Source organism: Cryptotermes secundus, unplaced genomic scaffold (genome assembly GCF_002891405.2).
Source record: "Cryptotermes secundus unplaced genomic scaffold, Csec_1.0 scaffold971, whole genome shotgun sequence".
NCBI lineage: Eukaryota > Metazoa > Arthropoda > Insecta > Blattodea > Kalotermitidae > Cryptotermes > Cryptotermes secundus.
The window spans coordinates 293,374-303,752 of record NW_019727793.1 but is presented as its reverse complement, the minus strand read 5'-3'; the positions used below and the strand labels follow the sequence as shown (position 1 = coordinate 303,752).

The window sequence follows — 10,379 nt, the reverse complement described above, 5'->3', positions numbered from 1 at the left end:
GCCGGGAGCGTGGGTTCGAATCCCACTCAGGGCATGGATGTTTGTGTGCGTTTTTCTGTGTTTGTGTACAGGTAGAGGCCTTGCGACGAGCTGATCACCTGCCCAAGGAGTCCTACCGAATGTGTAAGATCTAGAAAAAAAAAGTGAACGGTTTTCATGGAGGTAGGCCTAGGCCCACTGGGGCTGTAGTGAAAAGGAAAAAAAATCTGAACAATGTAAGCTAGTCGACATTTCAGGAACAAAATGAGAGAATATGTGAAAGACAGAATTACTGAACCTAAAGCACACAGTAAGAAAAAGAACACTGGAGATTTATACAGGCAATAAAGAATTTAAAAAGTGTTACCAACCTAGAACTAACTTGGTGAATGATGAGAATGGTGATGTGCTTGCAGATTCATACATTTTGAAAAGGTGGAAGAACTGCTTCTCTCAGTTATTGAATGCATAAAGGGTCGGTGATATTAGGATAAGAGATATAAATACATACATCTGAGCATCAGCCAGGATAGCTCAGTCGGTATTGCGACTGAGGGCTGGACGACCGAGGTGTCAGAGTTCGAGTCCCGGTAGGGTCAAGAATTTTCTCCACGTCGCCCAGACCGGCTCTTGGGTTCACCCAACCTCATATCCAATGTGCACCTGAGGCTCTTTCCCCTGTGATGAAGCAGCCGGAGCGTGAAGCTGACCACTCACTTCCAGCTAGTGTCGAGGTCAAGAAAATGTGGATCTATACATCTACTCTCCATAATCTTCACGGCATAGTGTTTAGTTAGTTAGGTACAGGGACAACTTTACACACAACAGAACTGTAGTGCCTGAGCCTAGTCTCTTAGGGGTTCAAAATTGCTGCTGCAAAGTTGGAAAAGTGTAAATCGTCAGGTAGTGATCAAATTCTGGCAGAACTGCTTCAAGCGGGAGGTGAAACATTACGGTATGAGATCTAAAATTCTGTTTAGAGTAACAAATAATTACCTTAGCAGCGGAAGTACTCCATTAGTGTACCGATTTACAAGAAGGGCAATAAAGCTGACTGCAGTAATTATCGAGGAATATCACTGCTATCAATTTCACACAAAATGGCATCCAATATTCTATTCTGAATGGTCACTGTTCTTTCACTTCGCTTTAGAATAAAAATGCCACTAGGAGAGCCCAAGAAAACCAGATGGGACTGAAATAAAATGGGACACATCAGCTATTGGTATATGCTCATGATGTGAATCTATTGGGAGATAACATACATACATACGGAACTGAGCCCTTCTTGAGGAGAAGCCAAATCTGCAGCTATTCAAGAATTTCACAGCATTTTACGGAACCCGAAGGTTCATTACCGTGTTCACAAGAGCCTTCAACTGGTCCCTATCCTGAACCAGATCAATCCAATCCATATCATCCCATCCTATCTCTCTAAGATCCATTTTAATGTTGTCCACCCACCTACGCCTTGGTCTTCCAAGTGGTCTCTTTCCTTCTGGCTTTCCCACCAATATCCTATAAGCATTCATTTTCTCCCCATTTGTGTTACATGCCCTGCCAACCTCATCCTTCTTGACTTGATCAACCTAATTATACTTGGAGAAGAGTACAAGTTACGAAGCTCCTCATTATGCGGTATTTTTTTTTCTGTGGCGCTACAGCCCCAATTTGGGCCTAGGCCTACCTCCATGAATCTCTCCGTTTCACTTCNGACCGCTCGGCTACCGTGACCAGCAATGTATAAGAATAATATATAAGAATTCAGTTCGTACCTCACAGGAAACAGATCCGAACCCACGACCCCAGCTTCCGAGCGAGCGAAGGCAGTGCATGCCTTAGTCCGCTCGGCTACTCATTACGCAGTATAGATATCACAAAGAAGACCACAGAAACTTTAATTGACACTAGTAAGGAGGTTGACCTATAAGTAAACACAGAGAAAACTAAGCATATGTTGCTGTCTCGTCGCCAGAATGCATAGCAAATTATTACACTAAGATAGCCAACAGATGCTTTGGAGATGAGGCACAATTCAATATTTGGGAACAACAGTAGCAAATCAAAATTTGATTCAGAAAAGAGAATTAAGAGAAGACTGAATGCTTGTTACCATTCTGTCCTGAACCTTTTGTCTTCTAGCCTGCGGTCTAAAAGCGTAAAAATTATAGTGTCACGTGATAGAGTGTGACTATAGACGGGGTTTTGGATTGATGAACGGATTTATTGGACTCTTCGATACAACACGTGACTACACTTTACAGTTCATTGTTACACACACACACACACACACACACACACACACACTAGTGCCCACACAGCCACGATTTACGAGCACAAGTAAAAGCCAGACGAATCTCCCGACGACCACAAGCCTGGCGAGCACGAGCGCGAGCACGAGTAATGTGGACGCGCCTTAAGAAGGGACACGAAAGCCGAAGGTCACACATACGTATACTGTGTCCCTGTAAAAGAAGTCCCATAATTCAAACGGAAACAAGTTCCGTGACCTTGAGCGAGATCAGTTTGCGCTAAGACGTGAGCCACTTCCTTTGTACGATTTAACAATGATACATCAACTGCGATGCAGGAACGACGGAGTGGAGAACAAAGGAATCACGCACTAACCCGAGTTCACCTCTACGGGCTGAGGAAAACAAGGAAAATCTCAGAGTATCGAACTTGTGCACTATAGGGCCTGCGAAATTATAACGCAGTTGTATGGGTGTGAAACTTGATCTCTCAGAGAATGGAAAGAACTTAGACCCAGCATGTTCGAGAACAGAGTTCTGACGAGGATGTTCGGTCGTAAGACAGAGAGATAGTAACAGGATAAAGGAAGAAAAACTCTGCTTCATGATNGCTCGGCGGGACTGATGGTACGCACCATTTATCGGTAGGGTAAAGAGACTGGTAGAATATCATAGAAGGAAGCACAATAGATCAAAACTGGTCGCGGTGCATGGGAAAACCCACCCTCTCTAAATAACTAGCTAACTAGACCCAGCATGTTCGAGAACAGAGTTCTGACGAGAATGTTCGGTCGTAAGACAGAGAGATAGTAACAGGATAAAGGAAGACAAACTCTGTTTAATGAGGAGCATCAGAAGTTATACTGTTCATCATATGAAGTTAGGATAATCACATCGATAATGAGATTCGTAGGGTATGTAGCATGCATCGTAGGAAAACAAATACACAGAAAACTTTTGCTGGACAACTTCTCCATACGGCAATTCTAAAACATCATTATGTTACATTTAAGCGTCCTGTTGCATTGCCTCATTACTCAGACTTAACTTTCACTTATGAATGCGCCTTTTGTGATGTTTGAATAGCTACGTGGTTACTGCCACACGCCCATCCTCAGTTATATCTTACGTTGTAAGCTATTTCATTGTACGTTAGTTAGTTAGTTAGTTATTAGAGAGGGTGCGTTTCCCCATGCACTTAGACCTGTGGTGGTCCATTGTGCTTCCCTCTATGATTTCTACCAGTCTCTATATCCTACCGGAACTGGTGCTTACCATCAGTCCCGCCCAGCCAGCGAGACCAGCTCTACTAGCTGAGAGGTATCTATAATGCTTCCCCCAACTACCGGAGGTATTCGTGACTGCTGTTGGGCAGCAAACGTCCGCAATTTTGCTCAGTGACCTCCTTTGGAGGTATGAGGTTCTTTTACGTGCCGTAAAGCTACGACACGGGACCCAGGGCTTAAAGTCCCTCCCGGAGGACTTGTTCCCTGAATTTTTCCGCCCTTAAAAATTCGACGACCTCCGCCGGGTATTTGAACCCGCGTACTACGAGTCATGAGGTGGGAACGTTACCTCTAGACTACGGAGGCCGCTTTCATTTACGTACTCCCTATCGAGGGGAGCACCAATTCAATTAACTAGAGGCTGAATATCGCAGTCGGTATAGCGACTGGCTACGGGCTGGAGTTGAGTCCCGGTAGGGTCAAGAATTTTCTCTTCACCATTTCATCCAGACCGGCTCTGGAGCCCACCCCGCCTCCTATCCAATGGGTACCGGGGGCTTTTTCGCCGTGCGCCAAGCGGCAGGGGCGTGATGCTGCCCACTCATCTCCAACTAGTGTCGAGTTCAAGAAAATGTGGATCTATATATTCACTCCCCATACGTCTTTATGATGCAGTTCTTAATTAGTTCATTATAAGGACGGCTCTACTTTGTAATTTTTCCCCCCCTTGGCACTACAGCCCCAGTGGGCCTAGGCCTACCTCCATGAACTTATCCGTTCACTTCGGTTCTTCTAGATCTTACACACTCGGTAGAACTCCTTGGGCGGGTGATCAGCTGTTCGCAAGGCCTCTACCTGTATACAAACACAGAAAAACGCACACAAACATCCATGCCCTGAGTGGGATTCGAGCACACGATCCCGGTTTCCAAGCGAGCGAAGACAGTACATGGCTTTGTAATTTCACTGACAGTAAAAAATAGTTAAAACGTGTTTAAAACTGCAGTGGATTAAAGATTTCCTCTTTTGAAGACGTGGGTTATAATGCACTAGTCCTTCAAGGTTGTGACAGATGCTGGCCTGTGTTTATTGGGCGTGGTGTCCATGATCAGTGAGTCCAGCCTACTGTAAGACTAAGAGAACGTGAATGAAACACAGCAATGTTGCAATACCCACGTGGCCACTGTGACATTTATGAAAGTTGGATTAGTGAGACGGAAAACAGATAATAAGAAAAACGTCACTGACGGAACTTCATATCGTAAGTACGCCAACCTTGCGGTAGCGTAGTTGGTTGAGGCAGTATGCTACATGCCGGAAAATCGCGGGTTCAAATCCCGATGAGGTCATTGGATTTTTTTTTTCAATTGACCTAATCCTTTCAGCCGGGTCGACTCAGTCTCTAACAGAAATGAGTACCAGGAATTAATTAAATAATTTTCCTGGGGAGTAAAGCGCGGACGGTGCGTAAGGCTGACAACCTTACCGCCATCTTTGAGCCGATTGTCTAGATAATGTGGGACCCTCAACGTCTCACAACCCTATGGGCCTTNGGGAGAGAAGGAGATAAATGAGTGTATGCACTGCAGGACGGTTTAAATAAATCATGGACTTAAATCAGTGCAACAGGACGCTAAAATATAACAAATGGAGGCGGTTTATGGTTGACGTTGTGCTAGTTATTCGTGGGAGACAGCGTTAGAGATTGGCCTCGGCGTGTCATTTGATAATATACAGAGCTAGAAACGCATATGGGAGAAAGCAGAAGTTAATAATACTACACTTCATATGACAAATACAAATGGACAAATGGACAAATGCAGCGTTTATGTTTACCATGTTAGGCCTCTAACTCTTTGAAAAATGGTATAAAAATGTTACTTTCGCGGTCCAGTGGTGCACTCCATGCTGGCAGGAGGATAGATCCAACCAATCATAGGGGAGTTAGCCATTTCCCTATGGCTTATGTTGCGGATGCTGGGCGCAGACGTAGTTGTAAGAGATGACTAGGGCCCGGATCTTTATGCGCTAAAAACACTTAAAATATGCGCTAAAAAGCGGGAAAATATGCACCAAAAATAAAACAGTATGCACTTAAGAAGCAGGTCACTTTATTCAGACTCATCAATTTACATGTAACATTCACTGCAGAAAGTAGCATCACAGTAGGCAACTGGAAGTCTTTCAGTGTTTTCTGGAGACAAACTGCGTCTGTTGTCCGTCAAAATGAGTTTATAGGCTGAGAATGATCTTTCTACATCAACTGACGTGATTGGACAGTATTTATACACTGGCGCCGAAGGTTCGGAACATTCATCTGGCAAAGATACCCTAATTCCACTCAAATACTGACTAATTGACTTAATCGTTTTTAGTCCTGGGTTCGATTTCAACACCTTTTCTAACTTGCATTTAATCTTGTCTCCAATTTCGCCTGGAGCGGAATTCAGTGAACAAGTTGCTTTCTGAACGAGTTAAAGTGAGTCGAGTAGGAGTGCACCACATGATTCTAAGCTCTCAATGGCTTTTGAAACTCTAGAAAAATGTGCATGGATAAAATTCACATCTTGATAAACAGTATCATTTCGAAACACCACTTCTGCTTCACGGACACATGCATACTCATCTTCAAGTTTTGTAACCACTTCTTTTACTTGATTGAAATTCTCCTGATGAAATAAAACTGTGGATATCCATGTCCCCCGCCTAGTTAGGACAGGTTCAGGTGGCAGAGGAACCTGAGGTAGGCAATCTTTGTAGAACTGGACACGAGCTCGTGAGCTAAACAGGTTACGTGTATAAGATTTGGATAAAATACTTGTAAAGCCTATGCAGCTTCCAACATATAGAAAGCTCCATCTGTGAGTAATACAAGCACCTTACAACAATTATTCTCAATTTCAGATGGCCATATTAGTCACAGAGAATCATTTACTAATCTTGCTATTGTGCTACGGTTGGTTTTCTCTAGTACTTTGCAAGCAAGATGATGAGGTTTGCCGGCTTCGTCTGGATGTAGCTTAACAACTACGAAATTTGCTAAGCATCGGCCACATAAATCGGTTGTCTCATTCTTAATTATCCTTAATTTCAAACATATATGCAGAAATATGCTCTTACGTTTAGAATATGCAATAAAGACCAAAAACCCTCAAAATATGCATTTACATATGCGCATATGCATTTAAAAAAATCCGGGCCCTAGAGATGACTGAGGAGAGGAGGAAGTTCATGACAGGGCCTGTGTTGGCCAAAAGAAAGCATTATTACACGTCCGGTGCTAGGGGCTAGCAGACAGAACCTGCAACCAAGTGCGAGTGAGTGAGACGGCGAAACCCGCACAATAAAGTTCTAACTCTCACTTTCATTTGAAAGTATTATCTGGAGTACTACAAGAATAATATCCTTGTAACAGACCATGGAGGCTCACAGGTTTATGAGACGTAGAGGCTCCCACATTTTTTCTAGACAATCGGTTCACAGATGAAGGTGACGTCAGAGTTATACGTCGGCCGCCCTTCATCCCCAGGAAAATACCTGGTATTCATTGCAAAAAAAAACCTTCTAATTAGGCAAACAAAAAAAATTAACATCAGTTACTTTTCCAATAAATGGAAGAATTCTGGCTTTTAAAAAATGAGACTAAGAAGTTTTTGAAAAGGTTTGGTCAGAAAATGGAACCTGCCCATAGGGACATATAGAACACTAAGAATTCCTGGCTAAGAGACAAGGAATATCAGTGAAAGATAATTATTGAAAAGCTTCCAATCGCAGGATGTGGGATGAATGACTTTGTTACAGGACAGCTGAATATTCGAGTCTCCGAAATTCATAAACTAAAGCTTCTTTCACTCTCAGAAATTTCAGACATTACACTGGCAAGCTTCCACCTGGTCCTTATGGATCACACGGACGGTATTTTGGTTGTCTCCGTTGTTTATTCGCCGGTAGAGATTTTAGGAAATAATAATTCAGAATTCAAACAGTTTTATCGCTTCAAACCTGAGTACCGCGTAACCAGAAGACGTAATATTTATCTGCCTTGTTATTAGCGATTGCAGCAACCAGTGCTTCTGTCGAGACATTCTCTGCCCTGAATACGGCCCATATACAAGCTGCGCAGCGCGCACACTCAGTAGATACTCTCTAACGCATTCATAAAATTATCGTGAATGACAACGGAGAAAAAAATTCTTCAAGACGTAGAAAACAGTCCGAAACTCTGTGATATTGTGACAGATATTTTGACCGAAAGAAAAAGAACCGTGTGAAGCATATACACAAGGCGCAATATGATAGGCAAATATGCTAGTAGCTAACAGATAAAAAAAAACTCCGAGATTTCAGTCCGCAAGCGAATTATATCGACCGAGCGACCGCCGCTTGTCGGTGAAGTTAATGCCAACTTTTATGGACAGAGGGTGTCGCGTGGTCACCGCAACGAATCCCCACGGCCGTTAATTTCGGTGTTCTAGACTGGAGCCGCTATTTCCTTGAAATAGCTCCTCAATTATCATCACGACGCTGAGTGGACCCCGTTCCAGACCCACTACTTTTCAGAAAAAAAAAATCTGGTAGCGCCGGGAATCAAACCCGGACCTCTGGAGCTGAAGCCAGGAACTCTGATCACTAGAACACAGAGGTGGTTAGTAGCTAACCATCTTCCCTTAATTTATACTTTCTTCACATTGTATCCCTAACTCAATTGACTTCAACTAAAATCTGCACAGTTGTCTTGGGCAATGCACACGACCTCCCTCAGCCTCGGGATTTGGCCAACACTTCTGAAATATTCGCACTCCGCCAGTGAGACTTTCCGCTCAATTCGCAGCGGGCGATATATATTACTTTAATAGATAATGTATTTTATTTAGAATTCAGTCCTTTGCTTTTACACAGATACCAACACACCACGAATTCACTCACCAAAGATATGTGATAAACCGTTCATCTAGTCATCGAGTTTGGGCCGCAATCATGAACAAGCATTTCCCTAATTCGGAACATTACATACGGACGTTCCTTACGGAAGGCATGACAACATCAAGCAGCACTCGAGATCCTGCGATATTTCCAATTTTATGTCGATTGCCTAGCAACTAAGCCTTTCCATTTGTCTCTCCAAAGTTACTCCTCTTCAACTTCCTCCATGTTTTTTCTTCCTTCTGTGTGACCTTCTTACCTGTTATTATCGTCTTGATCTCGGCCTCCCTCTTGGGCATTTTCTTTCTATTGTCACGTTCAAAACCTTGTTTGGGTTCCTCTGTCCGTTCATTTCCTAACGTGACCATATCGATTTATTTGCTCATTTAGCTGGCAATTTTCTCTATATCCCCAGTCCTATTCTCTCTTCTGATTCTTCCTTCTACAAACGGTCCATATTATTCCGTTCAGGCTGGGAATTTCACTGGCTCCTCAATAAGGACTGTGAGAAATTTTGGGAACCTTCTGCAGTTAGAATGTACGCACCGAAAGGAATGATGACTGATAACTTGGAAAGGATTAGGAAGGAAACGAATGAGGGAAACCACGAACATCCTGACCGAGATTCGAACTGAGCACCTCACAAATGCAAGTCTCCATCGTTGCGGCTAGACCAATCTACTCCCTGAAGATAATATTGCAGTAGATCATAAAGAAACAAGGTGTAAAAGCATGGACAGCGTCCACAGGCGGACTTCTGTACAGAAAATTCAATAAAATGGTGGTAATTTCTTGACCAGCTGACATGCTGTCAGCCGTTATCGGCAATCTGTTCTGAACGGAACGTCAAACGAACATCTGTTGACAGATGTCACCACTGCGTTGCGCTGCTTCGCAACGGACGTCATGTTAACATGACATAACATGAAACATTCTATGAAATTACACAGCTGGTTATCTAGGCGGCCTGCGTTGTGTACTATGTGCACGCACCAGAATGGAGAAAACTACATAAATGAGGACGTCAAAAACCGTACAGTACAACAAATGTTATTAAGGTCGTAAAATTGACGAGAATGAGATGAATGAAGCGGGTAGCACGTATCAAAATGAGAACTGCATAGAAAATTTTAGTAGGAAAACCTTAAGCGAAGAGCCAGGTTGAAAGATCTAGCTATAGATGGAATGGGATTGTACGACGCTGTCAGTAGTTAAAACTAGATAGCGTTCACTGGGAGAGTGATTTGGAAGGAAGCACTGGACACCTAATCGATCTGCTATTCCAATATTTGCCTGGAGTGACGAAGTAATACCACGCAAAGCCCAAGTCATAACAGGCAGCTTCCCGGCCAAGATTGAACCGATTATGTCCCGAGCGTTACCGCTACGTCAACCCGCTCACTGAGGATAATATTGAAATGGATCTTGAAGCAAAATGGCGTGACAGTGGGGCCTAGCACAAGACTTTTGCTTACATAGTAGTGAATCTTCGGGTCATACGAAAGGGCAGTGATTTCTCCAGCAGATAAGCAGTTACCAGCGTCTCAAGAAAGGCGCGGGGGCACACCTGTTGCTTGCTGACCTATGCTCGTTTTAAACTTTCCATTTAATATGATTACTGTTGGCCAATCCTTCTTTACGTAACTCGATATACACACTGCGTGCCTAGGACACGCATTGCACTGTTTCGTAATCGGAAGGTCCAGGGTTCAGTGGTCATCCCATATCCTGACAGTGTCTTCTGTGGTTTCGTGTCCTTCGAGGGGAAATTCCGGGATTAGTCCACGACGTTTCCTTACAAATCCTATCCAATTCATTGCCAATCATCCAACCCTTCAAAGCAAGATAAACTACTAATAAAAATATGTATATATATATATATATAGCATGTTTGAAGGCCTAAATATGTTACCATAATGTAGGCGGCCTCCGTAGCCTAGAGGTAACGTTCCCACCTCATGACTCATAGTACGAGGGTTCAAATACCCGGCGGAGGTCG

The 10,379-nt window shown here is 43.4% G+C and overlaps 1 protein-coding gene across 7 annotated transcripts in view; it reads right to left on the bottom strand.

Annotated features, from left to right (window-relative positions):
* Positions 1-10,379, bottom strand: part of LOC111865040 (elongation of very long chain fatty acids protein AAEL008004) — a 101,621-nt gene that overhangs the window by 23,545 nt on the left and 67,697 nt on the right. The window contains exon 1 of one of the 7 annotated variants that reach the window (XM_033751658.1): positions 4,218-4,222. The exons of 5 other annotated variants lie outside the window; for them this stretch is intronic. Coding sequence is in view for 1 of the 2 variants with exons in the window: in XM_023852751.2 (XP_023708519.1) it covers positions 2,093-2,095 (3 nt within the window). In the remaining variant the exon portion in view is untranslated. Of the gene's footprint in view, positions 1-2,092; positions 2,112-4,217; positions 4,223-10,379 lie in introns of those variants that run through there. One more of the 7 variants, XM_023852751.2, reaches the window with a different exon arrangement.